The following is a 22,244-nucleotide window of genomic DNA, read 5'->3' on the forward strand; positions in this document are numbered from 1 at the left end:
AGTTTGCCCCCTTTCCCTGCCCCATCCCGCTCTCTGCCAGACTTGGTGCCAAACAGGGTGCTGCCCACCCGGACACCAGCTCTGCCACTTGCTGGGTAGATAAGCCTGGCCTTGGGCTGCCATCCAGTGGGATTGGCAGGCGTGTCTTGCCCAAAATGAGATGCTGGTTGGCTCAGAGAGGATCGGGATGTGAACAGGCAAACATGTCCTGTTAGCAGCTACAGGTGTGGCACAGCTCACCTAAACCATGATACCTCCTGCAGGGCAATTGAATGGATATCCACAAAATGAGCTGGACCAGCCCCATGAGCAGGAGAGCTCTCAGACCTGCTCCTGCAGCAGCTCTGTTTCTCCACATACCTGTAACACAGCACTAAGCCCCTCTTGAAACCCAAGAGTTGGTAATTTGGGGTTGAGACTGATAATGCCTCTTGGTATTGGTGCCTGGAGCCCCGAGTCAGTTGCTGAATCCAAGGGCTAAAAAGCCTTGATACATTAATCCACAAGAGCTGCTTTTATCTATGGGTTTAGGTGGTTATTTTTCTCCATGGCTTTCCTCTCAGGATTATTTTCTTGAGCCTGAAGTGCATTTGTCTTAATTTCCAGAAATCTGGTGAGAAAGATAAACCTCAGTAGCCTGTTACTGGGAGCGGAACAAAGATGAATGTCCGGGTTTGCTGCCTGTTTACCCATAATTTGACATTTTGAGTAGCATTTGGCCTTCAGGGCTCTGGCTGGCATTTTGTACAGAGAGAAGGTGTGCACAGATGGGTGCAGCCCAAGGGCCCAGGACAGAGTTTGGTCCTGGCTGTCATTTGTCTCCCTTGGAGCCAGGACAAGTTTGGTGACTGTTTTTGCAGTGGGTAAATTGAAGCCTGAGAGGTTTTAAGACCCAGACCAGCTCCTGTTTTGTACTACAGTAATACTACTTTAGTTGGCTTAAAAACAAGGTGCCTGCTGTGATGGCAGCTCCTGATTTTCAGGATGTAGCTATGATGAGCAAAGTGAACAACAAATAAAGTTGTTGCAGATTCCTTTGGCCAGATTTGGTCTTGGAGCTGCACAAGATCCTTCTGTGGAAGTGTCTGCCACTGCTGTGCCTGCTCTGCCTCTTCCCAAAGTGTTTCTCCATGTACCTGCGCTTGAAAGAGCTCCTTGGGATAAAGAGTGAATAGAGGAGAGGGTGGAAGCTGAAGCAAATGCTGAGTAATTTGGAGACTCAGCACGAGTGCAGCAACTGAGTGTCCTTTCTGAGATAGGGACTTCTCATTCCCAAGTGTCACTGCTGGCCACTGCAGGTGTCACCCACAGTGCTGGGCTGCCTGGGGGAGCAGGGGCTTCCTTGGCTGCCTGAGGGGAGTCCTGGGGTGAGATGGCTGGCTTGGCTGTCACCAGCCCCCTGCTTCAGACACTTGGAGTGGAGCTGCATGGTTCCTGCCAAGGGCCAGGAGCATCTTTCCTGCTTTTGTTTTTCCCATTGCTGTTTTCTTGGCACGCTGAGGTAAGAAATCAGTCCAGCACCGGGACTCCAAGCCCTGTTTAGGAAAGGGACCTTTTCCTCTCGAGAAAATCCTCCCTTGTCTGTGTGCCAGCACAGAAGTGCTGTGCTCAGCCTGTGACACACATCCCGGTGTCTCATTCTCACCTCGCCCGGCAGCAGCTGCTCCCGGCTTCTGTGGTGCTGCACTGGCAGATCCCCCCAGGACGTGCAGCCTCATGGTCCCTATTGCTGCTCAAACCAGTGCCACCACCAGCAAAAGGAACAGATTCTGCTCCTGGGTCCCTGCCCTTTGTTCAGGGGTTTTGTTTCCCTGTCATTGTGCAGATGGTTTCTGTCCAGTGCCTGTCCCTGTACCTCACCCGCAGACAGCAGCGAGCGGCGCTGGCCACCTTTGTCTCCCAAATGTTGTGGGTTGCCACACTGATTGTGGGAACAAACTGGGGCTTTAGGGAGAAAAGTGTCAAAATTAACCTAAAATGAAAAAGTTATAAATAGACCCCTCTTTTTCACCAAAGGGTACAGAGGATTCTCTGCCAAGAATATTCTCTTGGATGCAGGCCAGCCTGTGTAGGGAAAAAATAAATAACCCAGAGGTTAAAACTTGTGCAAACACTTGGTGCTGGCAGGGACAGAAGTGCCAGGAGAGCACATGGGAAAGATGTGCAGGGTCTTGTGTCCTTTGGGATGGATTTTGGTGTGTGATGCCTTTGGTTAACACTGACCACAGAGGAGGGCTCCTGGGAGCCTGCCAGCGTGAGAGCAGTAAAGCTGGATAAAAGGAGACATGAAGGTGAATAAAGATGATACAGATGTACTGACAGTACCCTGGGGTGTGTTGAAGAAGATTTCTGAGCCATGGGGGACACAGGCTGAGGCTGAGGGGTCTAACACTGCTTTTCTTTTGTTTTCAGACAGATCCACAGTACACAGCCGGAGTGGCAGAAAATATCAAAAACTTGTAAGCACTTCCAAGTAGCTTCAGTGTACAGCCTGTGCCTGCAGCAAGGCCAGGGAACGGCTTCGTTAAGGAGAAACACACTTTTCTGCTTCCCTTTTGTATTTTGTTGTTGTTGCTTGGGGTTGTTTCCTCTTTTTAGACTTTGTGCTGTCTTTGCTAATGCTGCTTCCACTTTCTGCTTGTTCTGAAATGCATCCCGTATGTAGCTTCCAGGAGGCTGCTTTGTGCTCGAAGTATTTAACACACGTGGTCATTTCGCTCTGTTTTGCTCCTTCTGCCCTGGGGCATTGTGAGGAGATGGATTGTTTAGATTTACAGCTATCCTGGCGTTGTCTCAGTGTCTGCTGCAGCCCTGTACTTGCTCTGTGCAGTCTGGGCAGTGTAGTAAGCACACACGAATGCTCCTGCCTTATTTCGCTTTAAAATCCGTGATCCATCTTTCTTCCCACTCCAGCCTGTTTGTTTTCCCCTTGTTCCAGGCTCTAGTTACATTTGTCTCTGGTGCTGGCTGCTATTTATGTCCTGCAGCCTCAGTGGCTTTTGCAGCTTAGGCTGTGGCTGTTTGAGCAGAAGCTGGTGATGGATTATTAACAATTATTAACAATTATTAACCGTGAGCCGCTCCGGGCGCTCACGGCAGCAGAGCTGGGAGGCAAAGGGAGAGGAAAGGTGGGGGAGAAGGGGCGGTGACTCCGCTCCGGCTCCTGCGGCTGCTCCTTGCCGAGGGATCGCAGCGGCCGCAGGAGAAGAGAAAGGGCAGCGCATCCCGGCAGCGCCCCTTGTCCCCGAGCCAATGGTGGCAGCACGGGGGCTGGGACCTGCCCTGTGCTCCCGGGCACTTGCAGGAGCGCTGGAACAGAGCCCTCCATCTTGCAGTGCGGGAGCTGGCAGGGCTCCCCTCCGGAGCCCGCGGGCAGCAGGACGCGCTCGCCGCGGGATAATGGACTGATTGTCCGATGGCTCCTGATGAAATTACCGGGCGCTGCTGCGGAGAGTGCCTCTGCCTGCAAGTCCTGAAACTTTAATTGGCTTAATGGCTTGATTTCTCATCATCCCCCTCTCCAGTGCCTCCTGCCCCTCCCTGAGCCACTGAAATTATTTTTCTTCCTAATAGAATTGAGGTGGTGTGGGGCCAGGGCAGGCTGGGCTTCTCTCGCAGGAGGGAGGAAGCTGCGATGTTTTGTCAGCTCAGTGAGAAGCTGCTCTTTCGCTGCTGCCTGGAGAAGGCAAGATTTTAAAATATTAGCTGAAAGACCTGCCAGTCCCAAGGAAGGAATAAGGAAGGGAAAAAGGAGTGAGAAGTTTTTGGCAGTGTCGCTGCTTTGTCTCCCTTTGCCCCATCTCCCGTCCTCCAGGCTCTGCACAAACAAAGGAAATCAGCCTTGCACCAAATGTTCTCGAAAAGGCAGGGTAAAAATAACTGGTTTTCCTGCTTATCTCACAGTTAGAGCAGTCCCGGGGTATTGCTTGCAAGGCTGATGTAGGTGCCTACTTCTCAGATGGGTGACATTATTTTCTGTTGGAGTTCGACTCTTTAAAGGTTTCTTAGCCACATTATAAGAAAAGTAGATGCTGATTTTATCAGCATAAGAGAGCTAGGTAGACTTCCTGCTGGCTCTCTGAACTACCGCACAGTAGTGTTTTAAGGAACTTAGCAGAAATGTATAGCGCAGCCTCGGCAAAATTAATTTTAATTACCGATGCATTTGGAAAATCTCTAAATGCCTGTAGTGCCAAGTCCTTTCTTTGCTGAACCAGTTTGGAGGTCATTTAATCCTGTAAAGAACACATGGTGCTCAGGGCTGGTCTTTAAAGCTGACCTGTGTGTGTGTGCAGGAGGGAGGAGGATGCTGGTGGGGAGCATATGCACGTGGGGCTATTAGAGACTGTGGGAGGTAGAAGAAAACTTAAAAAGTCCATGCCAAGCCCTGCTGATGACTTCTGATGAGGCCTGAAAGTGCACTAGACACCAGGGAAGTTCTACCTGTGTTTTTTGTTAGGTTCTGTGGCTCAGTGTTTACCCAGCGATTTGGTCTAAGAAATGTTGTGTCAGACATGGGGTATTTGTTTACTGCTGCTTTTCTCCCTCAGATTCCCGAAGGAAATACACTCAGGTCTCCTGGAGGTAATTTCCCCATCTCCACATTTTTATCCTGATTTCTCCCACCTGCGGGAATCCTTTGGAGACCCCAAGGAAAGAGTCAGGTAAGAATGCGTGACCTTACAAACAATCAAGCCCTGAATTAAGGAGCTATAGGAAGTTCCTCTCTGACTCCAGCAGGGAAGGCTCTTCTGCAGGGCCAGACAAGGACTTTAAACTTGAATTACCCAAGATCTGGAGGGACACAATTTGGTGACAGGGGGATGAACTGGCACCAGCTTTGCCAGGCTTGGCAAAAGCCTTATGGTGTTTCCATCACGAAGTGAGGAGCTCATTTTAACCCAAATTATCTTCATTTTGGAAGTCCTTGAGATTTCCAGTGACTCTTAGCTGACCAGGGACCAAAGGGAGAGGCCATTCCCAGGGCTGTGCCACCTTCCCATCTGCAGCCCAGCCTGGGCAGGCTCCTGGAGCAGCCACCATCCCAGCAGACACTGATGCTCCCATTGTCTTTGTCTTTGCAGGTGGAGGACAAAGCAGAACCTGGACTACTGCTTTTTAATGATGTATGCCCAGTCCAAAGGCATTTACTATGTGCAGGTGGGTTTGGTGCTGGTGCTGGAGGGAAGATGGATGTACCTGTGAGTTCACTGTACTGGCCTGTACCAGCTGAGAGAGAGCAAAGAACATATCCAATTCTGTGATGCAGCAGAGTGGGAGAAGGTTTTAACCACATAGGTTCAAAAGCTGGGTTTTTAAAATACTTTTAGACTTGGAAATATCCCACTAAGGAAAGACAGAAGTCCTTGTTTCTATTACCTGTTAGACTGAGTGAAAAGAAAGTGCTTGGAGCACCTTCCAGAATAAACTGTGTCTGTGCCAAAGCTCTGGTCTATGGTGTGATTGCTCTGCATAGAGAGAGGTTGCTGGGCCCTGGATGGTACATTGGCACTGTGCCCTTTTGTCTTGCAGCTGGAGGATGACATTGTGGCCAAACCAAACTATCTCAGCACGATGAAGAACTTTGCCTTGCAGCAGCCCTCTGAAGAGTGGATGATCCTGGAGTTCTCTCAGCTGGGGTTCATTGGTAACGTCCTCCCCCACTCACCCCAGTCCTGTCAGGCACAAGAGCCTGCTTGCTCTTGCCAGCACTACATTCTTGGCCCAAGAAATTGTCCCCACAAGATGGTAAAATACTTGGACTTGATCCCCTCCTATTTTTGCAGTGACCCTTGTGTTTGCACAGGGGAGAAAGATCCTCACAGCTGGTACTGCTGATGCTCACTTTAAGTAAAAATAAACCTGGTGAGTGGCCCAGCCAACAGCCAAACAGCTTAGATAGGGCCAGTAGCTTTTAGGCTGGATGGGATCTGGATTTGCCTAAGAGTGTGCAAAAGGAAGTTTGCATCAGCCCAGAACTATTTTGGGAACAGCAGTACATGGTTGCAGTAGCAGCTTGATCTGTTATTTTGGATACTGGTTTGATTGGCTTAAAACTTGTAGTTCTCAGGGCAGGAAATGGTCCGTCCTGCAGCTGGCTGCATTTTTCATCCTTGTTTCTCTTTACTGAATGGGAGAGTTTTAGACCTTTTGATACTGTTGTGACCTGTGAGACTCTAATGCTTTCTAATTCTGCAACAAATATTAAATCCGGAACTGTATTAGCAATGTCAGCAGTGCTGGTACATAAACAGGAGCCACGTGTTGTTTCCTTTACACAGATAGACACAGCTAACCCCCACAGCCCAGTCTCCTAATTTTACTTTCACAGCTCTGATTCTAAACCATTTCATACCATAGCTCCTCTCCCTCCCTTTGTGCTCTAGGAAAAATGTTCAAGTCTCTGGATCTGAGCTTGATTGTGGAGTTCATCCTGATGTTCTATAAGGACAAACCCATTGACTGGCTGCTGGATCACATCCTCTGGGTGAAAGTCTGCAACCCTGAGAAAGATGCAGTACGTAAACAGCCTCTGTTGAAGGGAAATGTTCTGTTGTGTGTGGGCAAATGTACACTTGGCTGTGCCTCCAGAGGATATTTTCTGTGAGCTCTGGTGCTAACTGACTTTGCACCGAGCTGTGCCATCCCTGGGGAGCGTGCTGCAGGGTGTCCTTGTGGATTGTGAAAGTGGAGACCTGGGAGTTCAGGCTTTTGTAGCTGCAGCTGCCAGGAAAGGCATCATTTCTGCATCTAAGCACTAATAGGGCATTCCTCCTGCAGCCCTCGAGGACAGGAGTTATTCCCCATCCTTCTGTGTTGTTTTGCATTCTGTGCTTCTCTCCCTGAAGCCGTTTCCCACTCGCTGACTGCAACCCCAGAGTGACCCTTTGACTCTGGATCCCTGGGCTGTACCTGCTGGAGCACACAGGGAGACTGCCCAGAGAGCTCACCCCAGAGCAAACCCTCCTTGCACAGTCTGCCAGAATGAAGGCAGATCACACAAAGCTCTTGTCAGGGTTTCCAGGAGGGTGCAGAGAGGTGAAATGGGGCTCTGCTTTTGTGCTGCCATTCCTTTTGCAGAGCCAAAAGCCCCCGTGCCCTGTGGAGGTTGTGTTTGAACTCCAGCAGCAAGGGGCTAAAGCGAGTGGGAAGGGCAGAGGAGGAGTGTCTGTGGCAGCAGATGTAAGATGAGCTCAGCGCCAGATACTCTCCTGTCTTCTCTCTGAACATACTGTATTTACAAATGCTTGCTTGCCCTCCTCCCCAGTCGAGAACAAGCAGCAGAGTCGCTGTGCAGAGCTCAGAGCCAGTGACTTAGAACAAACTTCATGGTGACAACCATGTTGTGGTGATAAATGCCAGAGCAAGTGGTCACTCTGGAAATTAGTATTGTATTTATGTGCTGGGGGGATGGACCATCCTCAGAGCTCTGCAGAACTGGGGCAAGGGTGTGGTTTAATTTGGCCTGATCCCTGGCACAGGACATGGCATTGGCTCCAGTGCTCCTTGTGCAGCAGGACCAGTCCCAGATAATGTCCCCTGAATCCTGCTGGCAGTTCAGGCCATGTGCTCAGCTGGGACAGAGCACTCCCCAGGACTGACTGACAACCCCACAGCCTGCACAGCTGTGGGTAAAGCTGGATGGGTGGGATGCTGGGATGGAGCTGGGAATGATGCTGCTGTCTGTGCCCCCACCTTCAAAATCCTCAGCTTGAGCACTGATTAAATGCAGATCCTGCTGCGCTGGATCATCTTCTCCTTAACTCATCTGTGCTCATCTTTTCCTACCTGATGGAACCAAGGTTTTCTCAGGGGAAATCGCAAACCTCTTAAACATGTTGCCTTTTTAAAAATTAACCTACTTTCCATGTGGATTTCTGGCTCCTTTCCCCCACTGTTTGCATGATTAACTCTGCACAGCGCCCTTTTAAACATGACTTTCTCTTGTAAATCCCACTGTGCAAAATCAAATTGGTAGCGGGGAGGATTTGTCTTTTTGATTGAAAGTTTGTTTGACCTGAGCTTTTGGTAAGTGCTTTGCCTGCTCTGGGTATATTCTGCTCTTTCTTTTTAAACTAATTTTAGATTTACCTGGGGTAGACCTGTGTGAAAGGATGACCTTCTTACCACCAGCTGAGCTGTTCCCCCTCCTGGCTTGTCTGTGACAAGGCTGCTTTCAGGAAACGTTTCTTTAGGAGTGCAGGAAAAGGGGAGAAGGATAAATCAGGAGATGCTGTAGCTGCCTCCATTCCCCTTCCTCCTCCTCTCCCCATCCAGAGTGAGCTAGCCATGATGGAGTTGCATCCACAGTTGCTGGCAGTGAGTAGGTCTGTCCCATTAGCATGGCTAGTTTTAATTTTCTAATGTAACGTGAGCTGGATTAGGGGATTATCTCTTTTGCAGCTCGCAGGGGTCATGCCTGGAATTTCCCAGCTCCTGGCCCGTGGTGGGGCCTGGTGTGGCACCCAGTCTGTTCAGGCAGCCACTGCCAGGTGGGAGGCTGCAAGAGCAGATGGCATTAGGGATGTGCATGCATTTCTTTTCTTGGAAAAAGCCAAAGTTGGATAACAAATACCCTCTCCATACAGCTTTTAACCTGTATTTTTGTCCTGCTCCCCCAAACTGAGAGAAATGAGCTATTTTAAAATGTGAGTTCTCATCTCCCCACGCTCTCAGTGATTTTCCCTTTTGTCCTGTATTCCCTCTCCATCGTCTCTCTCCCTCCACTCCATGGTAAATCACTGCCAGGATCACAGTTGCATCTCCAAGTTTATTTATGTGGTGGATAGGCGTGAAACAACCCAGCAGCACTGACGATGGCACGTGCTGTACATCTGCTCACAACTCCTGCCAGCAAACTGGGAACTGCCCATCCAGAGAGAGCCCACACTTGTACCTGTTCACTCTGAGTCATCCCAGCATTGTTGTACCTTCAGACATCAGGGATTCCAAGCTCTGAGTTGTAGGAAGAAGGCTTTCCCAATAAGCCAAGGGGCAAAGGAAACTCAGTTCTCTGGCTGTTCCTCCCTGACAGCACAGAGGGGATTTGCTAGAGTTCTTAGCTGTGCTTGGCAAGCAGAAATTTGGCATTTAAACCTGGACCCTGCCCAGCAGAGCCTGGGGGTTGAGGGGCTCAGAGTCACAGTCTGGTTTTTCCAGAGCGTGGTTAAAAGCCTTCTTGCCAGATTGGAGCCTAAATACCACAGAAGGCATAGAGATGGAGGACTTGGCTGTCCCTGCTTGTGCCCTTGTCCATCGCTCTGTGGGGCACAGTGGCCTGCAGGGGCTGGAGCCTGGGGCACTGTCTCGTTTCAGAAACACTGCGACAGGCAGAAGGCAAACCTGAGGATCCGCTTCAAGCCCTCGCTCTTCCAGCACGTGGGAACCCACTCCTCCTTGGCTGGGAAGATACAGAAGCTGAAGGTGGGTACCAGCTCTCAGTCCAAGGTACAGGTGGCCTGGCCTGCAGACACCCAGGAACTGGCTGCTTTTGGGTGGGGACATCTGTGACAGCAGCTGGTGGCAGCTGGATTTCTGTGAAGTGGTTGTGTTTTATTCTGAATTACAGTGAGCTCAGGCAGCTCCTGCTCCTCAGAATGGCAGTGACATGCACCAAGAGTCACTGCAAGATTTTAAGCCTTGGTACCAGTCCTGGCCACCCATCCTGAGTGCCAGGCCATGGTCCAGGCAAGTGACTTCGAAGAATCTACTAAAAAACCTTGGAGAGATGGCTCCTGGGTTGGTCTGACTTCCTTCCCACTCCACTTCATGTTCCTGGGATTTGGTGATAGGCAAATTAAAACTCACTGTATAAGAGCTGGAATTGTTGAGGTGCATTTAAACATGAACAAAATGCAGCTTCCCACAAGTACAAGTGCAGAATCCACGGACAGACATCCCTGGGCTGTGCTGTCTGTGTGATCCCTGGGGAAATGGATGGTATAATCCAGTTTGTATCACAGTGCAGTGCTGTCAGGCCATGTAATCCAGTCATTTTATGGTATTGTCAGCCTCCCAGCTGCTTTCTCCTCAAGTGTAAAGACTGTTTCCAGAGCTCCTGGGGCATGGACAGGCATTCAGGGACATTTGGACATTGAAAGGCTCCTTGGTGTGCTGGATCAGAGCACAGAGCAGGGGTGTTTCTCTGAGCTGCCTCTCCTGAAGCAGTGTCCTGGGATCCAGTCACACATTCCCCTGCCTGGTGCCTTGCCAAAATTACTTCCATCTCTCATCCTTTCACAAAATTTTAATTTGCAGTGCCTTGTAGCTGGGGCCCTGGTTCCTCACAGGCCAGAGCAGCTCATGGCCCTTCTCTGCCCTTTTACTTTGTGCCCTTTCAAGGACAAGGACTTTGGAAAACATGCACTGCGGAAAGAGCACGTCAACCCTCCTGCTGAGGTGAGCACCAGCCTGAAAACCTACCAGCACTTCACCCTGGAGAAGGCTTACCTGCGGGAGGACTTCTTCTGGGCCTTCACTCCCACTGCCGGCGACTTCATCCGCTTCAGATTCTTCAAACCACTGCGAATTGAAAGGCCAGTGCTCGAGGGGTCAGCGGGGTGTGGGGGCAGCCCAGAGCATGTGGAGACACTTGACTTTGGCTCTTCTGGCAATTTAAGTCAAATTTCTTGCCCGTCTCCTGCTTGGCTGCCCAGGAGGAGGGAGCAGTGCTCTTCCAGGGGAGGATAATTTGAGCCTTTCTCAGTGGGGCCACCTTTGCCAGAGCCCTTTGCTTTCCTGCACTGGTGAGCACTCCATGGTTTAGCTGATCTGGCAGAGGTCTCCTGCCAAATCATGCTGTGGGCTCTTTGGGAAGGTGCCTGTTAGGTTGAGCTGTTTGATGATTCGGGTGGGGTGAAAGCCATCGTGTGTCCCCTGGCTCACTGTGCCTTTCTGTGGGTTTTCTCTGCCACAGGTTCTTCTTCCGCAGCGGGAACATCGAGCACCCAGAGGACAAACTCTTCAACACGACCGTGGAGGTGCTGCCGTTTGACGTAAGTGTTTGATTGAGATTTGAGGTGAGGGTGGAGTGGGAAGCAAAAGAGCTTTTCCTGCTTAAAGCCATCAGGAAAATCTTAATGAGATTCGAGTGCCTCTTACAGGTGCTGGCAGGGAGCCAGAGGGTCATGCCTGGTGTGATGCCACCTCAGGAGTTGGGTGCTTTGCTGAGCACGGCTGTGTGAGCCATCCCTGCCTGGGGATGCTCCAGTGGGTGGGATGAAGCCAGAATGGTGCAGTGGAAACAGCAGCAAATGTCCTCTTGTTTTGGGCATGTGTCTCTGGGTGCCAGGTGTGGGATGAGATGCCAGGGTTTGCTGGCAAGGACAGCTCTGGGATTGCTGCTTTTCCTTGGGGATTTGGGTGACTCTTGCCTCTGGTCTGCACAAAACTCCTCTCCTTCTGCAGAGTCTACAGTCAGATAAGGAAGCCTTGCAGGAGGGAAGAGGCACAGCTGTCAAATACCGCAGGACAGCGGATGGCTACGTCCAGATAGGTACAGGAGGAGTGGGGTGGGAAAGGGCCTGCTGGCTTTGATAACACAGCCCATGTCCTCACCTGCATGCCAGTCAAGAACCTTAGAGCTGTTTGCTTGGCAGAGAGTAATTTCTGCTTGCCAGGAGCCGAGATTTATCATTGTCTCCTCTCCTCCACTGCCCTTGCTCTCAGGCCAGGTTGTCCCCCTCAGATTATTCTCAGTCCTGCATTTCTGCCAGTCCTGCTCAGAGCTGGGACCAAATGATGCTGATTATTTGTTTGCTTACCCTGGGGTTAAAAACCTCCACCATGGGCAGTTTTGCCATCTCTGTACTCACACCACTTGCAGGTCAGACCTTGTCTCTTGCCACCTGAGCTTGTTTTAGTGCTTGCCCTGCCCTTGGACAAGAACAAGCATTTGCAGCCTCCTGAGAGCTGCCAGTGCGTGATAGCCCTGGTGTCCCTGCTAAGATTTCATGTCATTTTTAATAGACAAATAAGAGAAAAATTTCCTGACACATGCAGTGTTTTGCCATTTTCTCATTCCTCTGCATGCTGGCTGGTTTCTCCCAGTTGCATTTTCAAAAACAAATAATCAAAACCAAAAAGCATATCAGGCCTCTCTGTCCCCTTTTGCACAGCAATGATATGTTATTTGATATATATGATATTTGCAGATACTCCCAATACATTTTGTTTTGTTTACCTGATTTGTGTTCTCCAAAGTGTGGCATTTTGCCCTGTATTCCATCCACACTGCTGGGTTTTAGCCCGTTTGGTGCTGGGGAGCTGCAGGCAGGGGCTGCTGGGGCTGTTGGCGGTGCCCTGGGGGAGAGGGGAGGTGGAGGGGCAATGCCAGAGGACCATCCCTGTGGCAGCCACGTGCTCTCCCCACCAGGCTCGTTCTCCAAGGGGGTCGCAGAGGGTGAGGTGGACCCATCTTTTGGGCCCCTGGAGGCCATCAGGCTGTCCATCCAGACCGACTCCCCGGTGTGGATCATCCTGAGCGAGGTAAGCTGAGCTCCCCCCGCACCTCCCCACCCCTGCCCTGCTCATCGCTCTGATCCCATCCCGCTCTTCTTTCAGATTTTTATCAAAAAAGCAGAGTGAACAGGCATGAGGCAGAACGGAACCCTCGTGGATCCCTGGTCCTGCTCCCTCCCTCCCGCTCCCTCCTCCCCGCGGCGCCTCGCCCGGACCAGGACAGCGCAGAGCCAGCAGAGCTGCTGCTGCTGTGCATCCCCAGCGGGGCCAGGACGGGCATTGACTCCTCCTGAAGAGGAGCAGAAAGCAGAACCCAACCCCCTGTGCTGAGGGGGGGCTTTGCTCCGCTCCCTCGGGGTGCTGCTGCTGCTCGGACACACGGACACGGGACAGTGTGGGGTCGGGATGAGCTTTAGCCAGCGTGGGGACAAAGAGCACCTTCAGCCCCAGACAGGGCTCAAACCTTTGGCTGGGTTTGGGGACAGAGCAGGTCACACCGAGTCCTGCCAGCTGACCCCACTGGCGCGCTGGGATGGAGGCGGCGGGGCCCGAGGTCTGCCTTGCCCTCTCCCAGGCAGCAGTCCTGGCCACAGCTGAGGATTAAGTGAGGGCAAAGACTGACCCTCCTTCAGCAGAGGAGGAACGAATCCAAAGGGGTTGGAGCTATGATTATGGCAGGGAAAATAAAAAAATAAAATATGCCACACTGTGCCTGCCAGCATTGAACACAGCCCCTTAACTCACAGTGAAGTCTCCAGTGTCTTCATGCCTTGAGATTGAGTGCAGAAACTGTCTTTTAAATAACTAATTCAGTTATTGATTGATGTGGGTTTTTTGGGGACGGAAAAAAAAAAGCAGAGGTAGCCCAGTTCAAAAATAGTAGGGATTAGTGTAAATCCCAATGTCCTTTCAGCTATACACTGGAATGCATTATACTACTTTAATGTTCTGTATTTTTTATTATTGGATACATTTGATTTTTCAAGTACATCTCTCTATATAAATATATAAAACAATGTGCACTGTAATAAAAGCTAAATTTAAACCTTTGGTGCAGTAGTGAGAGTCACTTGCAGCTGGGCTGCTTTAGGCACCTGTGAACCCCAAGTTCACAGTGGAGGGTGGAGTCTAGGGAGGGCAAAGTCCTTTTGCAGAGTTGGTGATAAGTGAAGCTGGGGTAAAGTAAAGGTCATTTAATCAATGCCAAACAGACTTTAGTACTGGGCTAGGGTTAGGCTTTTCTCCCAATATTTGGATGTGGTTTTAGGCAAGCTTACCCATAATTTTCATTTAATCACAGCAGCTTTTCCTATGAAACCCAGTCCCCAACTCAGATGTTCTCACACCAGTCTCTGAGTGCCTTTGACAATCACAGGTGATTTCTAGTGAGAAGAAGAATTCATTTTTTATATCCATGGTGTGATTCTTCAACACAGATCATTACAGCAGTAAGGAGGAGAGACGACAGCATGTGGGTCAATCTGTGCTCCATGAGGCAGAGCCAGAGGCATTTTAGAGCAGACAGTGCTACAAAGCCCAGCAGTGAAGCTCCTCAGCAGGGGCAGGGGCTGGAAAGCGTTTGCTTTCTAGAAGGGAAATTATCTCTGAAGAGCAGAGGAGTGCCAGCTTCCATCTCCCTTCTGCAGGGATTGCAGAGCCAGGGAAATACTCTCCCTCAGATGGTGCCACATGAGTGGTTCCCCTGTGCTGGGGGCAAACAGTGGGTTTGGGGGAGCTGTGGCCCCTCTCACCAGGCCCCACAGAGCTGGAGAGGCCACACCAGTGCTGCCATCCACGTGGAGGAGCTGGGCCTCAGGAAGTGTGCCAGGAGCCCAGCCAGTGCCAGCCCCAGCAGCGCCCAGAGCAGCCAGGCACTGGCATACAGTGGTCCCAACCTGGGGGGGAGAAAACACCATCAGGCACTGCCAGCCTGGCCAGGGCACTGTGGCAGGGCTGTCTCCACCCCCCTTTGGGACAGTCAGGGGTGACACAGCCACGAGCACTTGGGGCAGGAGGGGGAGGAGGTGACAATCTGCCCGCAGTCCCAGCCACAGGGAGGGAGCCCGTTCCAGGGCCAGCTCCTGCCCCCAGGCTCCCTGGGCAGGTTTGGGGTTCCCGTGGTCCTGTCAGGTCCTTACCGTCCCCGTGCAGCCCCGGCGTAGCCCTGGAAGTACCTGAGGCGGGTGTAGAGGTAGAGCAGCCCACACACTGCAGTCACACCTGGGACAGGGACAGAGCTCTGCTGGGCTCAGGGTCCCTGACACTGCATTCCAGCACAGCTCCCCAGCAGATGGGGCATCACCAGAAAACCAAACACAGAGTGGTTTGGCTTTAAACCACTGTGAGAGTTTAAATGAGTTTTCTTCCTTCCCTTTTTGTGAGGGATGAACTCCTCTGCCCCACAGAGTTGCCCTGGGACTTGGATTGGCAATGCTTCTTTATGTGGTTTCTCCTCACAACTAAATGGTTGCAGCAACCAAATCCCCTGAGCTCACTCGGTTGGGATGGACAGTGGATGAGTAAATGTTTGGGTTATGGTTTCTTGTTGTGACATAGCCCTGCCTCAGCTGCTGCCACCCTGGCACCCTGGGACAGCCTGACCTTGTCCAGGAGAAGCAGCACGAGGGGACAGCCAGGCTCCAGCAGAGGAGCAAGGGCTGCCAGAGCTTCCTCCTCCAGGCAGGAGTGGGCTCAGCTGCTCCCAGCTGGAGCTGAGGCACTTCTCAGCCAGTCCAGCTAAAAGGGAAATTTGCTTTCCATGAACAAGAGCCTCACAGGCACAGAGAGAATGCCTGAGTCACAATGGGATTTAAATTGGGGCTGAGGTTTTTTGGTTTGTTCACATGGTTTGGGTTGGAGTTCCCCCACACATCCCTCTTACCTTGATGGAAGAAGATTCCAGCAACCCAGAGGAGGGAAATGAAGATTGGGAAGTACTCTGAGCAGTTTGCCCTGGTGAGAAGCAGAGATGAGAGTTAAAACTGCCTCCTTGAACATCAGAGCCTGGCTAACCAAGGCTGGAGAAGGGAATTGGAAACTCACATTGGAGAAAACTAAAAGAGCTGATGAGAACCATCACTGTGCTGTGGGAAAGGAGCCTTTTCTGTGATCAAGCACACCCAATATCTGTATTATAGAGAAAAAAGCAGCCAAACACTACACAGCATTCACCTCTCCTGCATTCACATGGCCCTGGAACGACAAGCTGAGGCTGAGATGGAGATTTGTCCCTCCTGGCCCCTCAAAGAGCACCACCCCAGAGAGCTGCTGGGGAGAGCCTTGTCGGTATTTAAGGAGCTTTCTCTTCCCCTTGGGTGCACACAGCCCAAATTTGGGTCACACAAGTCACACACCAAGAAGGAGCCTTCTCTCAGATAAAATTCAGCAGGAGGTGATCAGATCTACAGCCAGGTTTTCCTTCTTTTTCCTTTAGTGACAAACATACAGATTTTCTGCAAGAGTAGGAGCTGTGCTATTAAAGACATTGGTTTTGCTTCTCCCACATTTTACCATTCCCTAGGCAATTTAATCTTAATGTTGGCCAAAAATATACAAACCTTTGGAGAATGGAGCCAGACTGGGAGCTGGAAAAAGTCTGAAGAACCTTGTTCTGTAAATGCAGTTTGAGCCTCAGTGAGGGGAGGCTGCCAGGTTTCAAGTGAGTAATGCATCAGTACCACTTTTTCCCATATATATATTTTTCAATATATCAAATTATTCATTTGTATACTCCTCCACAGGGAAAAGAGAAGACAAACCCACAAAGAAGCAACATTTCAAGTCCAAACTCCCCGAAGTCACCTTCCCTGCCACAGCCCATGGATGACTTGGTTAACACACATTTAATAGTTAAGTATTTAATTAAAAGCCACATCAGCAGCTCCCCAGCTTGCAGAGGCTGATGTCTCCAGGCAGGCTGGCCCTCCATGGTCCCACAGAAGGACTGGAGCTGGTGTTTTTGTCACTCCACAAACGTTTCCTGTGTGCTGGCAGGGAATGCAGCTGCTTTGTTCGGGATTTAGTGCCGGGCTGGAATTACCCTTCACACCAGCTCCAGCCAATTCCTTTCAATGGCTCACAAAACAGAACGACTGAGATGAAAGATGGAATCTGGTGCTTGCTGGAAGCTGAAGGGATCTGTGAACGTTTCCAGTTTAGCTCCAGCATTGCTCTCTCCATAGGAACAGAGCAAAAAGAAACAGCCCTCAGCAGGGGCCCACGAGTGCTGATTCTCACAGTACAATGGCTTCTGAAAGGGAAAAAATTAAAATGCCCTTGTAGCTGGTTCTGCCAGCAAGGCCCTTTGCTTCAATTCAACAGCAAAACATTACAAGAAAATATCAGGTTATTAATAAAGCTTTGGCTGCTCTCACCATTTGGAGCCGATGGTAATATTAAATTTAATGATTCTAATTGTGAATGCTCTGCACCTCCTCCATACGGCCACTAATTTGTAATTTGGCTGCCTCACAATGCCAGAAGGAGAATTATCATGGATGGACAGAAACACCCCAGCCAAAGTGCTCCAAATCAAAACGCAGACCTTTGCACACAAAGCACTGAAAAATAATAATAACAGTAGCAGTAAGTGGAAAGGTGATGGAGGGAAACCAGTCTCTCCCAACAGTGACAGCTGACTCAAGTCTTATCTAGACAAAGGCACCACAAAAAGTCAAAATCTTACTGAGCTCTGAAGGTCCGCTCAAATTCAGGGTGCCCTGTGGTTTCGGGAGGGGAAACCTTGTACTTCCGACGGGCGTAGATCACCTGCATGGCAAAATAGGCTGAAAACAGAACACAGGAGTGGTGACAGAGCAGCAGTGCTTATTTAGCCAAGTGCTACCTGGCTTGGAATCAAACAAGTGGTTAGAATGAAAGAGCTGATATGATCTAGGTCCCCAGTCCAGGGCTGTCACACATGACCTGTAATAAATGTGCCATTTATTCCACTCTCGTGCTTTAAATTCAGGTTTGGTTATCCCAGCTGAGTGCCAGTGCTGGATGACACTTTGCATCATCTCACACCCAGCAGAGCCCTCAGTGCTGCTCCCTGGCAGATCAAACACACAATAAAACCTTAGCACATCCACACTGAGTCACAGAATTACCTCTTAATCTTGCACTTTGTATTTAGAGTACTTGTGCACCCTCAGCCAGCCTGGTGGGAATGATGTGCAACACTTTCTGCTATTCCCAGTGGGTGCAAAGTACAGCCCATGTCACAGAGCAGCATCCACACTGTCAAGCACTGGGACAGTCAATTAGAGATGCTCTTAATTATGGCAATAAAAGGAAATGGGGAAGAGGGTGATTATTTCTTGCTCTTCACTCCTGCAGGACAGCCCCAAGGCTGACAAGGAGCAGAGGAGCTGCCCATGCCTGCTATCAGCCTGTGCCAATTTTGAGCCAAGGCACTGACTCAGTGTCTGCTACATCAGTCCTTTGTACATTTGTAAAGGACATGGAAAGTCACTTCAAAACAATGAAAACTTGCTAACATGAAGATTTGGAGTGTTTCACTATTTATTGAAAGCTCCTACTCCCACAGGAAATTGCTGATGCTCTGTTTTATTTGGGTGCAATACTACACTGCTGCCTTTATTGAAAACCCCTATTTTCATATAGGAGAAAACTAAATTATAAAAACAATTACTTTGGTGGCTGTGGGGGTGTCACTGAGACACTTGAGTGAGCAAAGTCCTCACAAAGCAACATTTCCAGAGCATCCCAGAGACACGAGGAGCCAGGGTGCAAGGCCTGCCTTGGGGACTGTCCTATTGTAACAAAGATAAAAGCAGAACAGCAGGACAGAGAAGGGGAAGTAGGGACAGATGTTCCAAGATTAAAGACAAGACATGTGCCTGCAGAAAAGCATTAGAACATATGTAGAAGGGAATTAGAAATGTAAATAATCTGATGCTATGTGACTTGTGTATCACAAGGTTTTACTAACAAAAATACAGTCATTCCTTTCAGAACACATATAAGAACAATTAAGCATGTTCTAGTACTTTCCACAGACACCCAACCCTAAACAAGAGGTGCTGACAGAGCAAAGTGGGGGGAACATTCTTGTTTCCCCCTCTTTGATTCATTTGTAGCAGGTTGACCATGGGTGAGGGTGTCACCCTTCTGCAGAGGTCCAGCAGGATCCAGTGTTCCCTCTCTGAATCCAGAGGGGTGCAACACAACTGGAATTCAGCAGCTGCTGGAGAGCTCTGGGTACAAAATGAAACCACGACCCCCTGTTACCTCCCCTCCTCCCTGATGCTCTCAGGGTTTCATCCCAGTCTCCTCTCCAGAAATGGACTGAGCTGAAGTTACAGCATCACGCGCACATCTGGCTTGTGGCATTAGCCCAACTGCACTGGGCAATGCTCTTCATCCTGTTTTTTGTCATCTGCACCTTTCCCAAGGTAGGATTCTTGTGACTGATGGGTGAGGTAAGAGTCATTTCAAACCTCTCCATCAGCTCTGCACTTAGCACCTTGCTTCTACACAGGGCCTAATATTCAGACAAGTCCTACACAGATCCTTGACCCTTAAGGATGGGTGACATACAAAATAGCCACCCAAGAGGATCAGAAGCCTTTTGGAGAACAGCTGGCTGTTCCCCAAACCTGGTGTAAGGGTGAAGAACCAGTCCACAAAAGCACTTCCCAGAATGAGGTGTTGAAAAAACCCACACTGCATGAGCCTTCTCAGCACAGACTCTTCGAGAAAAAGAGTTCAACCTACCCTGCAGAACCTTTCAAAGCATTGTTTCCTGTGATTCATGTCTTGAGGTTAATCACCTGTGTGGATTCCCACGTGGCTTAGGGGCTCAGCTCTCCCTGAACTTTGCTCTTCAGTGGAAATATTCTTCATTCTCTATTTGATTATGTCCACAAACTTGTCAAATCATATCACAGTTGCTATCTGCCACATTTGAGTGAACCTGGCAAACAAGCCCTCTGGGGTCTGACAGTGACATTGCATAAGTTTTCTTTCCTTTGAAGCTGTAAAATAAGGGACTGGAGGAAAAATCTGGAGTAGAAAAATTTTGCTCTGTGGTACAATGTTCACCACAAGGCTGGGGCACACATCTACAGAGTGCTAAACTCAGGGTTTCACTAAACTGAGAATGACTACATTAAAAAGGGGAAAGTTACTTGAAAGAACCCAGAAACTGCAGGCTCCCAGAAAATTCAAAAGGAAACATAAAAATCAACCAACCCTGTACCAAGGTCAGCCATTAAATTACATCTCCTGCACCAGGACGTGATGGAGGAGTGTCTGTAGGGATAGCCCATGTCTGTGCTTCAGTGCTCCCCCGCTCAGAGTGAATCCCAGACCTCTAACTCACCTACAGAAAGTCCTTTCAAAACATGCAGAGAAAGCCACTGTGCTCTGAACCTGACACGGGCACACAGATTTTATGGGACTAGATGGAAAGGAAACACACAGTATTTTGCAATTTGCTCCTTGGCTTCCCACACAGAGATCATAAACCAGGATACTTCAGGTGATCGAACAGATAGGAGGGTGCCAATGCCAGCTATTTATCTGCTGGCTTCACACCTGGCTTGTATGCCATCAAAGTAAAATGCTTAATGCTGCAACCTTTAAAAAGTACTTGAAATTCTCATTAAACAAAAATATTAGAGACAAAACTGCTATCTAGGGATTTGCTACTGAGGGTTTCCTAAAGGAAAAGAGCTGAGCAGCATTTCTGTAACTCAATTTCAAGTTTTCTTCATGTATTGTCTTTCCACACTAAACACTCGCTCCACCTCCACTTAGTTTAATAACAAAAAAATTCATAGTACAAAAGTTTCTTCTGTTTGTAGTTGTATGTCTGTAAATTGAGTGGAAATTACTGAAAATTCAGCGTCTTGAGCTCTATTTTTAAAGTGGCATATTTTGTTTTAAATAATGTTTATATTAGGAGATTTATCACCTGACAGCTAAAAGCACATGATGCTGCTCAGGGATTCACATCCATTTGTAAGCAGAGGTGTGACAGCTGTATGTTGAATTAATACAGCAATAACAAACCCCACAAACCTTTCCTTATGGAACAGTGAAGATTTTAATAAAATGGGGGCTCTGTCCCCATCCCAGGCAGGGGAGAGACTGTCCTGAAGCTCAAGGGGGAGAAACTTTGCCCGAACAACCCACAAATAAACAAAGCTTGTTAACAATGCTGCTCCTTCTAAATGGTCTAAACACAATGCACCTATTTAAATTAGAAGTCACTGAGTTCCTTTGAAGAGCTGTCTATTTCTGACCAGAACTTGCATTAGTTTCCAAATTACTCTGCTCTCAGTGCATCTTGTCATCTGCTCTGTGCATTATGAACGTGGATATTGTCACAGAGAAACACCCATGTGCACGAGGCTCTTTCCTACATCCACACCAGGTCTGTCTGTACACTGACCTCCTCACCAGCACATTTACTAACCTGCCTTTATTTTGGCTACCTCCAGCAAATTACCTGCTAAAATTCAATCACAAACTAGTTTACTTTAATAACATCACGTTGAAATTGCTTTAAGTCTAAAAGTTTACTTGCTGGCTTTGAGGATCATTTTAGTCCCTGCTAAATAATGACCACCCTCAGGCATGACATATGCCATTAACAGCCAAAAATTTCTATCATTTTACTATGTTGGAAAACAGTGACATTCACTCCACAGATGCTCCAAGAAAAACACAGGAACCACATCCCCCAAAGTTTAACATGATTAGCTGAATACTGGCATTGTACAAAGGACATTTACCTTGCTCCAGGACCCCCAGAACGGTGACTGTGGCCAGCAGGTCTATTTGATCTCTCATGGTGCTGGCTGTGGAGCAAAGCCCAGCTGATGTGCTGGGTACAGCTGTCCCAACACTCTCTCCCAGCACCACCCACTCCCACAGAGCTGCCTCTGAGCACAGGTGTTTCCTCCACCACACCTTAACCCACCTTAACTCTCTCCACACCACGTGGTTTTCCAAAGCAGACACCCACCAGAAAATGTCTATTCCATTCAGCCAATTGCTTTTTGCTGAACAATAGAGCAGGGAAGAATTTTACATGAGCAAACTGTGAAATTCTTCTAATTACATTTACAGACTTTATGCCATTATTGAATTAAATGCTGCCAGCAATGGAAAGATGATGGAATTCTTTCCAGCCCTTTTGTTGCTAGTTTTAATGAGCTCTGAAGCATCTCAATTATGTGCAAGGTTGTAAAAATTATTAACAAGCATTTACAAATTAATGACTTGACCTTCTGCTCTTATTTCAAGTAGTGGAGTTGACCAGCGGAAGGATTTGATACACTCCAGCTGGAATAACTTAATTCTGTTGCCAGATTCTGTGATTTAACAGAACATTCAGATACTTTATCCTACTAATTACTACTCTTCAGTTTACCAAAAAGGAGTACAGTTCTTTTCTAGCACTCACTCACCCTTACTAGTTTTCTGAAGTTTTTAAGCAATACAAACCTTTCCCTGGGTAACATTCAAAATAAAAGTTCTCAGTTCTGAAGGCAGCAGAAGATGTAGAAACGTAGACCCTGAGAAATGTTACACTGATATCAGAGTCATAATTGTAAAATGTAAAATCTGAAAACCAGCAATGTTTTAGCCCTAAATGACTTTTCTCCCCACTTCACAAATGTAAAATTGGCATCAGTTCGAAAAGCTACCTTATGTTCTTGAGCAACTTTATATGGATGACTGCTCTGACTTTAAAATTTTTAAATCAAAGAGGAAGGCTTTCCCTTAATGTTGGTGGTTGAGCCATTGCATTT

General features: G+C 48.8%; 2 protein-coding genes across 4 annotated transcripts in view; one reads left to right on the forward strand and one right to left on the reverse strand.

The window, feature by feature from the left end:
• The window catches only part of MGAT4B (alpha-1,3-mannosyl-glycoprotein 4-beta-N-acetylglucosaminyltransferase B), a 50,365-nt gene extending 36,856 nt beyond the window's left edge, over positions 1 to 13,509 (forward strand). Inside the window, exons 5-15 of the mRNA XM_064724817.1 lie at positions 2,413 to 2,459; positions 4,551 to 4,664; positions 5,085 to 5,160; positions 5,533 to 5,647; positions 6,387 to 6,517; positions 9,316 to 9,423; positions 10,342 to 10,535; positions 10,916 to 10,994; positions 11,407 to 11,494; positions 12,374 to 12,486; positions 12,562 to 13,509. Coding sequence (XP_064580887.1) covers positions 2,413 to 2,459; positions 4,551 to 4,664; positions 5,085 to 5,160; positions 5,533 to 5,647; positions 6,387 to 6,517; positions 9,316 to 9,423; positions 10,342 to 10,535; positions 10,916 to 10,994; positions 11,407 to 11,494; positions 12,374 to 12,486; positions 12,562 to 12,585 — 1,089 coding nt within the window. The 3' untranslated portion in view covers positions 12,586 to 13,509. The remainder of the gene's footprint in view (positions 1 to 2,412; positions 2,460 to 4,550; positions 4,665 to 5,084; positions 5,161 to 5,532; positions 5,648 to 6,386; positions 6,518 to 9,315; positions 9,424 to 10,341; positions 10,536 to 10,915; positions 10,995 to 11,406; positions 11,495 to 12,373; positions 12,487 to 12,561) is intronic.
• Positions 13,486 to 21,345, reverse strand: LOC135453597 (leukotriene C4 synthase-like). Of its 3 annotated transcripts, XM_064724821.1 has the most exons (6): positions 21,222 to 21,241; positions 19,805 to 19,882; positions 17,144 to 17,243; positions 15,341 to 15,411; positions 14,598 to 14,679; positions 13,486 to 14,354 (listed from the first exon to the last, which is right to left on the reverse strand). In XM_064724821.1, the coding sequence occupies exons 3-6, from the start codon at positions 17,230 to 17,232 to the stop codon at positions 14,207 to 14,209; spliced, it is 390 nt and encodes a 129-aa protein (XP_064580891.1). In that variant the 5' UTR covers positions 17,233 to 17,243; positions 19,805 to 19,882; positions 21,222 to 21,241; the 3' UTR covers positions 13,486 to 14,206. The 3 variants fall into 3 exon arrangements, with proteins under 3 accessions (XP_064580891.1, XP_064580889.1, XP_064580888.1); XM_064724819.1 differs by lacking the exon at positions 19,805 to 19,882 and having other exon boundaries at positions 14,634 to 14,679; positions 21,222 to 21,345; XM_064724818.1 differs by lacking the exon at positions 19,805 to 19,882 and having other exon boundaries at positions 21,222 to 21,345.
• Positions 21,346 to 22,244: the final 899 nt, after the last annotated feature.

This window comes from Zonotrichia leucophrys, chromosome 13 (assembly GCF_028769735.1).
Source record: "Zonotrichia leucophrys gambelii isolate GWCS_2022_RI chromosome 13, RI_Zleu_2.0, whole genome shotgun sequence".
Lineage (NCBI taxonomy): Eukaryota > Metazoa > Chordata > Aves > Passeriformes > Passerellidae > Zonotrichia > Zonotrichia leucophrys.

Bases quoted from the DNA above. Each gene is read 5' to 3' on its own strand.
- LOC135453597 (XM_064724818.1), bottom strand. From the start codon at position 21,279: ATGAGAGATCAAATAGACCTGCTGGCCACAGTCACCGTTCTGGGGGTC. The intron at 15,412-17,143 runs GTAAGATTTTGA...GCTTCTCACCAG, and splicing joins GAGCGGACCTTCAGAGCTCA to GGCAAACTGCTCAGAGTACT. The intron at 14,355-14,597 runs GTAAGGACCTGA...TCTCCCCCCCAG, and splicing joins GCCGGGGCTGCACGGGGACG to GTTGGGACCACTGTATGCCA.